This window comes from Lynx canadensis, chromosome B1, assembly GCF_007474595.2.
Source record: "Lynx canadensis isolate LIC74 chromosome B1, mLynCan4.pri.v2, whole genome shotgun sequence".
Classification (NCBI taxonomy): Eukaryota; Metazoa; Chordata; class Mammalia; order Carnivora; family Felidae; genus Lynx; species Lynx canadensis.
This window is the reverse complement of record NC_044306.2, coordinates 176,035,564-176,052,200: the sequence shown is the minus strand read 5'-3', so window position 1 is coordinate 176,052,200 and position 16,637 is coordinate 176,035,564. Positions and strand designations below refer to the sequence as shown.

The 16,637-nt window shown below is 37.0% G+C and overlaps 1 protein-coding gene across 1 annotated transcript in view; it reads right to left on the bottom strand.

The window, feature by feature from the left end:
- ARAP2 (ArfGAP with RhoGAP domain, ankyrin repeat and PH domain 2) overlaps positions 1–16,637 on the bottom strand; it is a 216,413-nt gene that overhangs the window by 107,981 nt on the left and 91,795 nt on the right. The window contains 10 exon segments of the mRNA XM_032593080.1: positions 1,047–1,181; positions 1,644–1,824; positions 7,064–7,159; positions 7,162–7,193; positions 7,196–7,241; positions 7,997–8,082; positions 10,207–10,280; positions 11,351–11,534; positions 11,537–11,550; positions 14,608–14,723. Of these exon segments, the coding sequence (XP_032448971.1) occupies positions 1,047–1,181; positions 1,644–1,824; positions 7,064–7,159; positions 7,162–7,193; positions 7,196–7,241; positions 7,997–8,082; positions 10,207–10,280; positions 11,351–11,534; positions 11,537–11,550; positions 14,608–14,723 (964 nt within the window).

Here is a 16,637-nt window from a genome sequence, read left to right as displayed (position 1 = left end):
TACAGTCAATGTACATAAAGTCCCTAAAGCAATGCTTTACACATAGTACCTGCTCACTAAAGGATAGCTACTGTTTTCTGGAAAATCTAATAAAAAAATATAATTCTACTTAGGGATATCATTTCTTTGGACATAAAGCATTTATACTGAAATAATCACTTTAAATGCACAAGAATCAGGATTAACACCCTAAAGTGAGTTTTTTATCCTATTGTTCCTTTGATAGAGTAGTACAGCTGGATTATACCACCTAGGGAATTAATACTAGGCTCCTGAGCCTCTAAACACCCAACACCAATTGGCCTGTACAGCTTAATCTCTCTTAAATTCTCTTTGTTCCAGTAAGATCTCATTACATTTTTCTGCCTACATTTCTCAAGTTAGTTCATATGTATTCAACAAAGAGCATGAGACCTGTGTCTTTTTCATTTTGTAATTCCTAATGCTTAGCACATGCTTGACACAGGGGCTGGATGCAGAGATGGATAAATGCCCACATGACTGCTCTGATAATTCCCCAAACCTACTATAGGTTGTTAAATTAAATTACTTCCAATCATTTTTTGAAACCATGCTTAAGCTTGATTCTACTTACACATGCATACACTTATAATCAGAACTGAACTACTTCATATCACTTAGTATGCCAATAGAATAGGTACTGAAAGCTTGTCAGTTCTGCCTATGTGTTGAGATTTATCTAATAATCTCACCAGTTAGGGTGTCTGTCCCCAAGGAAAAGGGCTGAGTTTCACATTTCTTTGGAATAACCCTTAAATCCTGAAACAGAGTTAGCTGGCCCTCAAGTAGACATCAGTGAATTCTGTTGAGAATTCACACAGCATTCCAACCCACTGGTAAATCCCTGCTGCTGAGCATGAAATACTATCTGTGCCTTGAAGCATTTAGAAACCCTCAAAAAAACTTCTCTATTGCAAGATCAAATATAACATCTTAAGGGGAAAAATCATAATTTAAACATAATTGTTTTGATAATGAAATAAAGTTTTACAGATAACAAAATCTAAAAGCAGCAGAAAAGATACCTTCAAGCAGTTTTTTCTCTGTAGAAAGTTTAGAAGCAGCGGCAGAAGCCTGATACAAAAAGTCACAGAGGAACATGGATTGGGAAGGCTCTTGACCTAATCCACCTTCAGAGTGAATGTCATGTTGAGGGAAATCTGGAAAAATTACAGAAATTATACATGTGAAATCTAAAATGTACATAATTTATTTCCCTTTGCTTATGAATATATAGGTGAGTCTTGAGCTAGAAGAAAAGTTACTTCAAATTCACTACAGAATAAATATACAGAGATATTTCACTTTGCACAGAATTTGCAAATAAGCAGTTATATTTATTATTCACATATGGAAATTAAATTTGGTGACAACAATTACATGGCATTAACTATTTTAATTTTTAATTTGTAAGATTAAAGAAATAAATATACGAGATTTACTTCCTAAACATTTTCCTTGAAATGAAACAAATATGATCCTCAACATCCCCCATCTTTTTAACAATCACACTTGTCTTCATTCTGATGGTTCTTCTTATTTGAGAAATAAACAGATTTGTGCTTCGGTCATTTCAGGGATACGTGAGAAAAGACCAGGCTAATGCAGGGACAGGGACTAACCTGAGAATTTGTTATGGTAGAGAAACTCCATCTGCAGGCTCTGCCCCGCCTTCTTGGCCAGCAGATAGGGGGTGCTATGCACAGGGTCTCCAGTTGCACACATGACATCGGCTCCACTGAAGAGCAAAGCCATTGTTTCCAAAACATCTGGTTTCACTACAGCAGCACACAGAGCCTGGTTGTTAAAAGAAAAAAAGACCTATTAAGGGAAGAAAACACAATTCTAGCTACTAAAATGAGTGTAAGCCTACCAAACCATTTATAAGATGAACTTTGTATTCCTTTTTTAACCAGGAAAACTAACAATAAGTATGCCCTGAATTAAGCAATAGGCTCAAAAGGCCTTTGTATGAATGTAAATTACAACCTAAGACCTCCAAGTTTTAATTCATTGTTCTGTTGCTGGGATGTTCCAAACCTTCCAATCCATTGTAGTTGCTTAGGAAGACATTTTTTATGCTTACGTACTATAATAATGGCTAGTGCTCAGAAATTGCAAAACATTTAAAATGTAATAATCAAGTACCTGTTAAATCTTTTGTCATATGAATGCTGAATGTATGTATTTTCAGCCTAATCAAGATCTATATAATTTTGGGGCGCCTGGGTGGCGCAGTCGGTTAAGCGTCCGACTTCAGCCAGGTCACGATCTCGCGGTCCGTGAGTTCGAGCCCCGCGTCGGGCTCTGGGCTGATGGCTCGGAGCCTGGAGCCTGGAGCCTGCTTCGGATTCTGTGTCTCCCTCTCTCTCTGCCCCTCCCCTGTTCATGCTCTGTCTCTCTCTGTCCCAAAAATAATTAAAAAAAAAAAAAAAAAAAAAAAAGATCTATATAATTTTTTAAACCATTGTTGTGATTTGGGAATCTGAAAGATGAGTGCAAAGCAAACACAGAATCTTTTCTTTTGTGTGGAGTTATGTGTAGGGAGGAGGAAGAGCAAGCAGGAGGTAATAATTAACAACATGAAATACTTACGTTATACATTATTGTACAAATGGATAGGAACTGCTGGAACCTAACTGTGTTGTTTTTTTGTTGTTACCTTGAGTAAGCTGCCTTCACTTATCCTTCATTTATGCCTTCACTTATCCTTCACTTCTTCTCATCCCTTCTTTCTGCTTCCTTACTTTTCTGGCTTCCAAACCCTGTGATTTCAGCACCTGATTCCATCTAACTCTTTAGCCCAGGACTCACCATTTCACCTCCTTCTTGACAGGGTGCTCCTGGACAGATCACTGGTTAGTTTACCCTCTATAATGCAACTTCCAAATAATTGCTCATTTACCATCCCATTTGCAGCTCTGGGGTATACAGCCAAGAGGTCTCAGGATGCATTCACAGTTCCAGCCCTGGATGATCAACTACTAAAAAATGTACTTACCTTTCCTACCATAGTCTCACCAACCAACATAATTTCCTTTGCATCAGAATCAAACAGCCTGACTTGTATCTGACTTTGTACTTATTTGCTAGGTGATCTTAGGCAATCCCTTCTCCTCCCTGGGTCTTAGCTGACCTCATCTGCAAAATGAGGGTGTTAGAAAAAATACCAGCTAACATCCCATCTTCTGCAATAGCCTTTGCCCTCTCATTTAAATCATGTGTATTTTTACTCTTATTCTTTCATCCCCCCACTGTTTTCCTTCACAGAAGACTGTATTTGCTATGGTGTATTTACTGAACTCTGGCTGTTCATGGACAGTCTCTTTTACCTGACTACCACTCTCATGAATAAAAGAAACACATTTACGTTTTACCACAATTGTATTCCCAGAACCTAAAAAAGAACTCAGAACTTGTTAAGCGTGCAATAAATATCCACCACAAACACTCAATGGGAAAAAATGGTCTCTTCAACAAATAGTACTGGAAACTGGATAAACACATACAGAAAAAAATGAAACTGGAGCCCTACCTCATACCACTCACAAAAATGCACTCAAAAAAGATTAAAGACTTAAACGTAAGACCTGATACCTTAAAACTCCTACATGAAAACACAAGAAAAATCTCCTTGAAATTGGTCTTGACAGTGACTTTTTGGAGATGATACCAAAAGCACAAGCAACAAAAGAAAAATCAACAAGTGGGACTACATCAAACTAAGAAGCTGCTTTACATCAGAAAAAAAAAAAAAATCAACACAATGAAAAGGCAACCTACAGAATGGGAAGGAGTATTTGCAAACCATACCTCAGATAAGGAGTACGTATGAAAATTATATAAAGAACACACAAGCTCAACAACAAAAACACATAATTGAAAAATTGGCAGAGAAACTGAATACACATTTTTCCAAAGAACACATTCAAATGGTCAACAGTTACATGCAAATATGTTCAACATTATTAATCATCAGGGCAATGCAAATCAAAACCACAATGAGATGTATCTCACACCTATTAGAATGGCTGTCTTCAAGAGAACGAGAGATAAATGTTGAGGACGTAGAAGAAAAAAGAACCATTATACACTATTGGTGGAACTGTAAATTGGTGCAGGCACTAAAGAAAGCAGTATAGAGGTTCTTTAAAAATTAAAAGTACAAACTCCATATAATCCAGCAACCTTACTTCTGGTATATATATATATATATATATATATATCCAAAGGAAATAAAAACAGAATATTAAAAAGATATCTGCAATCTGTTATTAAAGAATTATTCACAATAGCCAATATATGGAAACAACCTAAGTATCCATCAACAGATGAATGAATAAAGACAATATAGCATACACATACTGCACACACACACAATGGAATATTATTCAGCCGAGGAAGAAGGAAATCCTGCCATTTGGGACATGGATGGAAGCTGAAGGCATTATGCTTAATGAGATTAGCCAGATGGAGAAAGATATGTATTATTTATCATTTAAATGTAGAATCTAAAAAAGCCACCTCATAGGAACACAGATTAGATTGTGGCTACCAAGGGGCATCTGGATGGCTCAATCAGTTAAGCATCCGACTCTTGATTCTGGCTCATCATGATCTTGTGGTTTGTGAGTTCAAGCCCGAGTCAGGCTCCACGCGGTCAGCATGGAGCCTGCTTGGGATTCTCTCTCCCTTTCTCTGCCTCTCCTCAGCTCACACGCACATGCAGCTTGCTCTCCCTGTCTCAAAATAAACTTAAGAAAAAAAAGAGACTGTGGTTACCAAAGGGTGTGGGGGTGGGGGAAAGAGGTGTTGGGGAGATGTTGTTTAAGGTATAAACTTGCAACTAGAAAATAAGTTCTGGATATATAATGCACAATGCAGTGACTATAATCAATAATGTTGTATTACTTACCTCAAGATTGTTAAAAGATCTTAAATGGTCTCAAAAAAAGAAGAAATGATAATTATGTGATGTAAGAGAGGTGTTAGCTACAACTACAATGGTAATCATATTGCAACTGTACAAATGTATCAAATCAATAGGTTGAATAAACTTACACAATGTTGTAGGTAAATTATATCCCAATTAAAATATATATTCAATAAATTTTTTGTACAAATTATTTACTGATATTAAGAGTACCATTTTTAAGAACCCCATTGTAGAAATAAATCCCAATGGGTATACTTCTCTATAATATTCTTAGGAAGAAGGCAATTGCTAGTAATTAATGTAAGATTTATCTAACGTCTGAACTCATGGAACTGTGTGGTGTAGCAGAGAGGACTTTATTTGGGGACATCAGTATACCCACTAAAAAGACACCAATCACCATCAGAAAGCAAGAAACCATTGGATGAAGATACGCCCTGGTTCTGTAACTTTATCACAATTACTTCCTCATATCCACCATTTACTATTTATATGCTTATTTATTACAGACCTCTGGTGCACAGAATTAATCGTAATCCTTCGTTAATGATACCCTGTTAGTATTCCACGCATGTCTGGTCAATTATTTTGATAATATAATTAACACCAATGAAACTACCACCCAAAATAAAATTGTGTCTTAGTAATAACGTATATAAATAATAGTTCCCGAGCCCCTCCCCCTCGCCATCTCCCTCACTCTCCTCTACCTCAGGTGCCCATTCAATCCTTCATTTTTCGTGTGCCGTTCACTGCCTTAAAATCAATTGATAGCCTCACTCTGTTATTACCAAAGATGTACAAAGACTAAAAACTTACTTTAGGGGAACTAATCTGATATGTAAATCAATTTTATAATCTTATAATCTCTAGAGAAGTATGAAAAAGGCCTTTATGTGTTTATTTTCCAAGATGTTTAGCATAATGTTACTTATTTGAGCATTTTTACCCATAAACACTGCCACTAAAAGCATACCAGAAAACTGATAACCATGAAAGACTGTATTCTCTAAGAATAAAACAACAGGCATATAAAAAGCACATGTATTAAATATCTCTACATAGACAAGCTTCCTAACACACAAAAAGTCAAAGCAGCAATGTAAAAAAGGAAAGGAGGCAGGATGCTTAACAACTTCTTTGCCAAAAGGGTAAAGAACAAGTGGGCAACATAAAACAGGCACAAGTAGATCTGGAATCACTCAGCCAAAGGCAAATAACACTTCAGGTCAACAGCACAAAGCAAACCATTGCTTCTAACAATACACTGAATAAATGATGTAGATTTTGGTGACACAATGTCAGCAGTATATGAGCTGAAGTTCTGTTTAGAGTCCTGTCCCTAAAATAAGGGAAGTTGTCACAGTTTTAAGAATAATGGACTAGGTTTGATGATGCCAGGGTGGCTCAGTCAGTTAAGCACCTGATTCTTGATTTTGGCTCAGGTCATGACCTCATGGTTCCAGGGATCAAGTCCTGCATCAGATTCTGCGTCATCAGTGTAAGAGCCTGCTTGAGATTCTCTCTCTCTCTCCCTGTATCTCTACCGCCCCCTGCTTGTTTGTGTGCATTCATACATCAGCTCTCCCTCTCAAAAATAAATAAATAAATATGGGATAAAAAGAATAATGGACCTAAGTTAGCTAGAAACTCAAGTGATGAACAAAGAATTTATCTACTATTCATAATGAATTCTTAAGTAAAATAATGGTAAAATCAATAAATAGTACAATCTCACAAATGGAAATAAAATTACATTAAGCAATACTTTTATCAGACAGTAAGGGACGTTTAAAACTCTTCAAAATCCTTGACACATATTTTTAAATTTTTTTAATGTTTATTTCTGAGAGAGAGAGAGTGAGTGAGCAAGGGAGCGAGCACAAGTCGTGGAGGGCAGAGAGAGGGAGACACAGAATCTGAAGCAGGCTCCAGGCTCTGAGCTGTGAGCACAGAGGCCAACGCAGTCTCGAACTCATGAGCCTGAGATCATGACCTGGGCCAAAGGTTGGACAATTAACCGAACTGAGCCACCCAAGTGCCCCTTTGACACGTTTTTAAAGACATCAAGATATACATCTATTGTAAATATTGTTGATACCTTATTTAATTTTCTTTGGTGAGAGACGCTAGTAGAGTCTTCCTGAATCTTCCTTCTTTGTACTTCTGAGTGATTAAGGTTTTTCTCTTTTCTACGGGTGAGGATCCATGTGTAATTCTTCATCTTTTTGAAGATACCAGCCCAAAAGTCATTTGCTCTTTTGTTTCCAATGACAATAAAGAGCTGAATTGTTAAAAAGTTATAAAACAGTATCAGTTCATAAATGTATTTGAATCTGTAAAAACCTGACTCACAAATTAAAATACAACTTAGTATAAAATATGCAAAAACACATGAAAAACCCAAATCTTTCAGGAAGATGGAATGTGAAAGCAGAATTATTTCTATTTTAAATACAGCCTCATTGCTTTTAATAACAGTACAAGATAGCTAGGAAAAGAAAACTGCAAGCAACCAAATTGCAGCAAAAGCATTATTATTTTTGAAGCTCACATAGAGACAGATTCATTTAAATGGCTGAGTAGGTGGGTTAATTGTGGTTCGAGAGTGGTACTAAAATCCAAGAAGAAAATGGCAATGGGAGACCAGAAAGTCAGATGAGCGCAGTAATTGACAGAGCATGGCCAAGAGAAAGAAAAGAAAATTCTGCCAAATGTTTCATTCACTTTTCTAATATTTTATCCATGCTGGGTTAAAAAGAAAGAAAGAAAATTTGGCTTAGAAATAAAAAAGCCTGTCAAGCCTTTAAAAGTAGGTGTTACTATTAGATTCCTTGTACTTTTTATTTTAATAAAGTAACATCTCATTTAAGAAGCATTCTAAAAGTTGGAGTCGAAAGTTACCACTATCAGACTATAAGCCATTGTTTACAGTGTGGTGAGAACATTCTCGCAGAGCTCCTAAAGTAACTCATGCCACTCCACTGCTAGATACTACCGGACCCCTGCTAACTACCACCACAGTTAAGTCAGACTTACCTCAATGAGTTCATTGCTCCAAATGCTGGCATCCATTTTCAGACTTCTAACCTTAGAATCTTTTGGTCCTAAAGATCTATGTTGTCCTGAAGTCAAAACACAATGTACTTCTATTTTAATTTGTATGTAAATGTATTTTATTTTTTTCAAAATGTCTATGTGTACACATATGTGTATATGTATATATCCTTTCAACTGAAAACACACCAATATCTACTTTCTTTCATGCCAACAGCATTAAGAGTAGTGGTGATAATTATACAGAAATCCCAACCACGATAAGGATAAAAGTAATCATCTTTATCACTACCTTGTGGTGGTATAAAACTACAGTTTTAAAACTATGTATATATCTGTATGCCTATATATGTGTGCATGTTTATGACGTGGCAATTCACTATCAATTACAGGTTACCAAAACCTTTTATGACAGGTGTGTTTAAATCACTTGTATGTGAACACAGACATCCTAAAAACAACAACAACAACAACAACAACAACAACTAGGTGTGTGGTCATAAAGGTCTTGGAGAAAACATCCTAACTTTAGTTTCCAGCTCTACCAGGTACTGTGCTGGTCCTCGGAATTCAAAAGATGTATAAGAGTTGATATGTTCTCTACAGACCTATAAATAGTAATTACAGTAGAGTATAAGGGCAAGACCAGAGTTGAGTACAGGTTTCACCGAGAGAATATGGAGGAAGAGCACTACCTTAGCTCAAGCAAAGACTGAGACAGTTGCTGCAAGCCCTTAGTACTTTTTGTATATTACATATTACAACTCTAATAAACGTATGTCTAAAAATCTTCAATGGATTCTTTATTCTATACTTATGCCTGACAGAGAATAAGAACTCAGCATTCTACTCTCATCGACTCAATTATCCTGTATAAATCATCATTACTGGGCACCTAGGAATGTGTCAGATGCTTTATAGGCTGAGAAGGAACAAAGGTATTCAAGACACTGTCTTTATCTTAAGGATTGTTTGCCTCTGAGCATGAAAGCTCACACCTCTCTCTACATTAGGGAAGAGGTTCCTTTCCTCCTTTTGTTAAAATGGAAACTACTCAGAGCACAAGCTTCTAAAATCCCAAGGGTAGAAAGATGCATAGGTTTGCATTTATGAAGATGATCTAAAGGTAACACAGAAAAAAGTCAAGCTCAGAAAACATGCAGAAGAACTGGCAGGAACCCCTGGAGTAGTGAAGGCAAGAGATGACACAAACTGAGTTGAGGCAGCAGGAGGAGAAACAAAAGGGAGCACACATGTAGAGATCCTTAGATGATAAAAATGGATGGAACTTGGTGGGCTTTAAGGAAAGGGGAAGGGTCAGGAGGCTCTCACAGGTTTTAGGCTTGACTGCAGGGTAGACAGTATTGCCTCTGACCAAGATGTGGAATATATGAGCATGCTCAGTATTATGTAATGAGTTGGGCAGCAATGACAGCTCCATTTTTTTAAATGTTTATTATTTATTTTTGAGAGAGAGCAAGCATGAGGGAGGGAGGGGCAGAGCCAGAGGGAGACAGAGGATCCGAAGCAGGCTCCGCGCTGAGAGTGAGATCATGACTGGGCCATCCACGTGCCCTAAGAGATCCATTTTTAATGTGCTGTTTTCAGCTATCCTGAGCAAATCCAAGAAGAGACTCCAGTAGGTAGACCTAAGGGTATGGTGTTCAACAGAGTGAGAATCGCCCACTTACGAGTGAGTGCTGAATTTAAATGATAAATAACATCTTCAGGAACATCAGAGTGAAAGATAATTGAAGATGTAACTGAAAGGAACACCTTTATCTTCGGAGGAGGCAAAGGAAAAGTAACGTGAAAAAAGGATAACCAGAGAATTAAGAACACACTAAGAGAAGATGGTATTTTGGAACTTAAAGGAGGAGGGAAAGTCAGAGAGACAGTGGTCAAATACCGCAGTGTCTAACACTGCCAAGGTGACAATAAATAGAGGAACTGACCACACACAAACTGAGAGAGAAAATGCATTAATAAACATGGTGAGAATATTTTTACTGGACTACAGAGAAAAGAAAACTGATTACAGGATGAATAAAAAGCAGAAGTGAAAGAAATGAAGAAATCTGTGCAGAATTCTACTCTTGAAAGTTACCCTGTCTATGAAGGGGAAATGAGACAGAAATGATACAAAGGAATGGAATGTTTTCCGGAAGCCAGCGTCAACAGGACAGACTTGCCTAACTCTATATGCCGAAACAAAAGAACCCATGGTTGCATCATTACAGAGGGAATAAGCGATGAGGTGAGGATCCTAAGGAGAGAAGAAGCAGCGGACATAAGTAGAAAGAATATCCTTGAACAAGACAGAAGCTCTCTTCCAATGAGCCTAGAGAACAAAAAAGGTTGGGAAAAAAAATACAAAGTAGAGGGGGGATAGCTGATGCTTCTTCTTATTGCTATTGATGTTAATTACATCCTGACAAAATCTTAGCGTGCTAAGAAATGTGGAAGCACAGAGCTCTCAAAAAGTACTAAGGGCTTGCAGCAACTGTCCCAGTCTTTGCTTGAGCTAAGGTAGCACTCTTCCTACATTTTCTTTCACTGAAACCTGTACTCAACTCTGATCGTGCCCTATCATACTCTACTGAAATTACTATTTATAGATCTGTGGAGAACATAACAACTCTTACACATCTTTTGAATTCCCAGAACCAGAACAGTACCTGGTAGAGCTGGAAAGTAAAGTTTTAGGATGTGGCTGACTTTCCAAGACCTATATGACCACATGCCTAAGCTGTGTGTTAGGTGTTCACAACTGTGAACCCCCAAATACACTGAGCTCTCAGACTGTCTGTAAGTTATCATGTCACAATAGGATAACCAGTCATAGTACCGTTTCCTCTCATAAACCTCAATACTCTTTGGAAATGCTTCTATATAAAAACTCTCATTAAAAGAGACACCAGATGTGGTATACCAAGTTTAGAGCTCAGAATGACCTTGATGTGAAATATACATCCTAAAAAATATAACTGAGGGAAAGATGGCAAATCACACAAAGATGCACGTGTCTTCAGGGTACATTCTGAAACACACTCACCTTAAAATCTAAAAATGTCAACACTGTCTTTATACATTCCACACATGGTCCAGTAGGCGCACAAAATGATTACATGCTTAAAAATCAATTTCTACATCTAAGTCATGCATAAGAGAAGTTTGGAATGAGAAGATATTTCTAAATTTAATTTAAATGTAATAAGCTTTCTCTGTTTTTCTTTTTCCACAACTGTTAGCTGAAACACATTACGTAGGACAATAAAGAGCATTCGGTGCCAATCTGCCACCCAACAGTGATGAGCATAACTTATCACTAATTACCTGCAACACTTCTTACAGATGACAACACAGAGATTGATGGATGCCCAGTCAGGATCCGGGGCTTTGCAATCTGCACAGCTCCTGTTGGACTCATTGAACCAAATCTTCTCAGCTACTTCATAATCAGAGAGAGTTTCTGCTATCGATTGCTGCACAGCTTCAATCCACTCTTGTTTCTCTTTTCAGACTCGGCTGTAAAGCTGCAACAATTAATGTTTCTGCATTATCGATCTCCCTTGTAAAGGCCAATTAAGCAGTATGTTCACTTTGCATATTCATTTCACTCACAAATTAAACAGCAGCTGAAAAATATGCCTTCCAGGCAGCTGAATAGTCTTTTCTGTTAAAATCATCTAATTTAAAAATCTACTTTTTTCCTTTAACATCCCACATTGCTTATGAATCTGTTTACATATCTCAAACCAAAATGAACATGCACATTTTCTGACCAGGATGTAAAATTACCTTGTTAGGTCAAGAGCTTAACTTAAGGAGGCCATGTTTCCTAAGCAGTGGTTATATAATAATCAATGAGAAACTGGCAGAGTTTCAGTGTTTCAGGACTATTGGATTATTTTGCCAGGAAACTGTTCCATGATAGTCTGAAACTAAATTATCAAAACACCCACCAGAAATTTTGATTTTTTTCAGTCTTAAAAATAGATTTTCTTTTTTAATTAGAAGAACATCCAGATGGCTTTAAGAAACTGAGAAATCAAAAAAGTTTAAGTGATTACTATTCTAACAGAATTCTAACTCATTTTTAGTCATGTTCTGATTTATCCTAATTCTTAGTGTTTATTGGATACCTGAGTAAAAGGACAAAACAGTAAACACAGGCCTCACTTTAAGAAATATTTGCTGAGTACCTACGACGTGCCACAAAACGTGCTACAGGGCTCCAAACTCAGTCAATGACCTGCAAAATGTTCCACGTTAAATTTTCTGTTCTGAATGAAAACGTTTTGAAATATAATGAAAACAACAGACTACTAACACAGTGCAAATAATCCATAAGGAAACTCAGTAGACTACATGGATATTTTTTTGAAGCACTTTCTGTTTCCATCATCAGTGTAATAGTCATAAACTTCTTAGGTGGTTTCTACTTTATTACATAGAGGTTGGTCACAGCCAATAGTTGCTGGTACAGGATTCTAAAATCCTTGGAATGTCCTGAGTAATAAGTGCCTTTTGTAGGCTTGTGAGATCATTTGTCGTTGGAGGCGTAAATAGCTTCAGGATGGGAGCTGGTCAGGAGAAAGACCAACGCAAGACTAAGAAGTGAGTAGGGACTTGGACCTTTCAGCCCAAACCAACTGAGAGAGGTGCTCGCAATTAAGTTAATCACCAAAGACGAAGGATTCAATCAATCATTCCTACAGAATGAAACCCCAATAATAACCCCTGAACAACAGAGTTCAGATGGGCTGGTGAACACAGTGAAGTGCTGAGAGGGTGGTGTGCCCAGGAAGGATGGAAGCTGTGCCATACTAACCCCCTGTACCCTGCCCTGTGCAGCTCTCCCATTTGGAAGTCCCTGAGGTGCACTGTTTATAAGCAACTAGTAATAATTACACTGCCTCTTGAGTTCTGTGAGCCATCCTAGCAAATTACTGAATCTGGCGCAGCAGGGGTCATGGGAGTCCAGATTAGGCCAAGATGGAAAGAAGTGTGGCTTAGTGGAGGGGCCCATCTCTTGTGACGAGTGTGAAGTGAGGGCAGCTCTGTGGGATTGAGCCCTCAACGCGTGGGGTCTAATGTTCAATCCTAGTAGCTGCTGTTGAGAACAGTACTGAATTGTAGGACAACCACTTAGTATTTGGAGAAGTGGTTGGTGTGAGGAAAAACCCCACCACATATTTTGTGTCTTCTAGAAGTACTATGAGTAAAAACAGTTCACCGCAATGTCTACATTTTCAGTTGAGGCTTGAATCTGCATATGTGAGAATGAAGTTTGTATTCTTTAGGTGATTACTTTTTCCTCAAAATTTGAGCCAGTAGACAAATTCTGACAGATAAAATGAGTACCCGACATGGGAGTATTTTGAAGTTGCTAAGTAATCGCTAGTCTTTCAAAGGCCTCTGACAACTGCTTCTGACCTGCAAACTACCCTGTGATATGCTGATTATTTGTGACAAATGAATTAATGTGGTTGAGCTCACAGACACTGACTTATGCCTTTTCTGTATACTAAAGCTATGGAATCATTATAGATTATTAAAACATATTAGGAACTTTTTATTCTTGTCTTATGAAGCAATTACAGGAATACCATAAAACAAATATATAATGAAATGTTAAAATATCTGATCAATAAGGGGTGCCTTGGTGGCTCAGTTAAGCATCTGACTCTTGATTTCGGCTCAGGTAATGGTCTAAGTGTTTGTGGGACTGAGCCCCATTTTGGGCTCTGCACTGAGTGTGGAGCCTGTTGGGGAGTCTCTCCCTCCCTCCTTCTGCTTTTCCCCGATGCACGCTCGCTCGTGCACTCTCTCTCAAATAAACATTATGTATATATATTTGATCAATAAGTGTTATGAGATCCACCACCATCATTTTAAGCAAGAGTTCCTTTTAGGAAATCATTATGGAGCAAATTGTAATCAGAGATTGATTTTAAAAGAGGATTGCATTTGAGTAGGCTAAAAGAGGTAAATAAAAATACAGCTTAAAAGCAATGTAATATTCTTTCTTTATTCCTTCAAAATGTGAAGGAATTTTTCATATATTGTTGATAAAATTAATATACTTATCAAGCCTACTAAGAAAAAAGGTATTCAGAAAAGACTCAAATCTCATGAAATTAGTATCTTTGTAGGTTGTGTGATAATTCAGGTCACTTTTACAAGGTGTTTTTGTTTTTTTTTTTTTTTAATTTTTTTTTTCAACGTTTATTTATTTTTGGGACAGAGAGAGACAGAGCATGAACGGGGGAGGGGCAGAGAGAGAGGGAGACACAGAATCGGAAACAGGCTCCCGGCTCTGAGCCATCAGCCCAGAGCCCGACGCGGGGCTCGAACTCACGGACCGTGAGATCGTGACCTGGCTGAAGTCGGACGCTTAACCGACTGCGCCACCCAGGCGCTCCACAAGGTGTTTTTATATACTGGCTAACAAATTAGACAATAATGGAAAAGAACCAACATGATTTTATTAAGTGATCTATAAGGAATAAAACCACCACTAGCCATGTAAAATAGATCACCCAAGCTTTCTTGGGCTAATACAAACAAAACGTTTAAGTATAACTTACCTAAAACTCCTGTAGGGAGTGATTATTTCAAAAGACTGTTTTACAGTTCGGACCACTTGCTTTACATTTGCAACGTTCATAGGAATTATGGTAATACCAAGTCCACTCCTAAAATCCTAGTTGGGAGAAAAACACTAACACATTATAAAGGAACAAAATTATGGATTTGGAAAGTACCACTATATTCCTTAAAATCCAATAAATCCTACTAAATTTTACTACACATATATATGTGGAATTAAATAAATCATTAAAAATGGAATGACAGTGGTTTTAAGTAGGCACTCTAAATACATGATAACCCAGTCCCATTCTAAGCTGGATAGTTGGGCTACGGATCAAAGATGGGCTTCTTTCACATAAAACGTTAAGCTGACCAGGACACAGATCTTGAACTACACATGCTTGCTTTCAAAAGTTAGCCACTTTTTCATCTTTATCCTTTCAGAAAGGAAACTAAGAGTTAACTAGTCCTTACCACATGCCTAGCAATTTTCTACTAGGGGAGTCAAATGGCACTCTGTGGTTGATATAATTACTATTTATAAAAAAGAAGGGGAAGCCAAGGCCCAAAGAGATTAATGTCACATGTAGGGTGCAGCTAGCTGGACATGGTAGAAAGAGACTGAAACTCAAGCTGCCTGATTGGTCTTTCTTTGCTTTACTATGCGATGTTACCTGTCCTCTGTCACATTTTCTCCTCTACTCTCACACAAAAGCATTACTTATTTTACAATTTTATCTCATTTCCAATATTTTGTTATTTTCCTCCTCCTTCAATTAAATTCTTAAGCTCCTTTAATACTATTTTGGTATGAAAACTCTCATCTGTTCAATACCTACAGCTACTGTGTTCACTTTGTCTCACCAAAACTAGAAACTGTGCAAAAGGTTACAAAGTCTTCCTTCTAAAAGCATTAAAGTTTGAAATATTATCAAATCATAGGGTTTTGGAATTCGACTTATCACATTATCTCAACACTTTAAAAATATAATTATTCTCTACCTCAAAAGATTAGTTATCTATGTGAACAGGTTCAGATTAAATGTGCTCTGAATTCCTAAATTAAACCTGACTAGAAAAAGTAGCCATACTAAAGAAAAACTAATACTATATATATATATATATATGTATGTTTGTGTGTGTATATATATATAAATATATATCTTATATATAAAATATATACATCTAATATATATATCTAATATCCAATATTAGATATATACATCTGTATATATAACCTATACAGAGAAGGCCTGTGATATATTTTTTTTCTATTATTTTGCAACAGTGTGTCTGTGCATCTGTGAGATATATATATATATATATGATGTATATATGTATGAGATATATAGATATAGATATATAGATATAGATATAGATACATCTCACAGGCCTTCTCTGTATAGGTTAAAGTAAAAATACTATTTTCCCATCTTCCTTGCAAGCTAGGAGGGTAATATGTCTTAGTTTGGGTCAACAAAATATAAACAATTCCTGAGGTGGGGCTGGGGGGACAAATCTTGGAAGAAGAAAGACTTTTACCCACACCATTCCATCTTTCGTTGAAAACACATCTAGAAGCACAGAAGCCATTTTAGAACATTAGAATCCTTGAGAGGAAAAGCCTGAGGACAAATTCCTGTACCTGAGGATGCCAGGGTGAGAAAAAAGTAGGAAGACCTTGTTTCTTGGGGGCATCAGCTCTCTGCTGCCTATACCAAGAGATTTGTTAAAACAAACAAATCCCTATCTTGGCAATCCTTGGGGTTTTTGCCATCCTGACTGATAAGATAAGGGAAATAAAATAATGTTATAACAAATTGCCCCCACTTGTAAAAGTATCCAGAGTTTTCATTCATCAATTGCAGAAAAGCCTCTCTACATTTTTTTTAAATGTGCAAGTGTTTAGTTAGAATAAGGAAATGACTCATTCATAAAACATACCATCAATTTGATTTTTTTTCTGATTAAAATACAAATAGCTTATTCTATTAGGAAAAAACAAGTCAGAAATCGAATCAGTGAT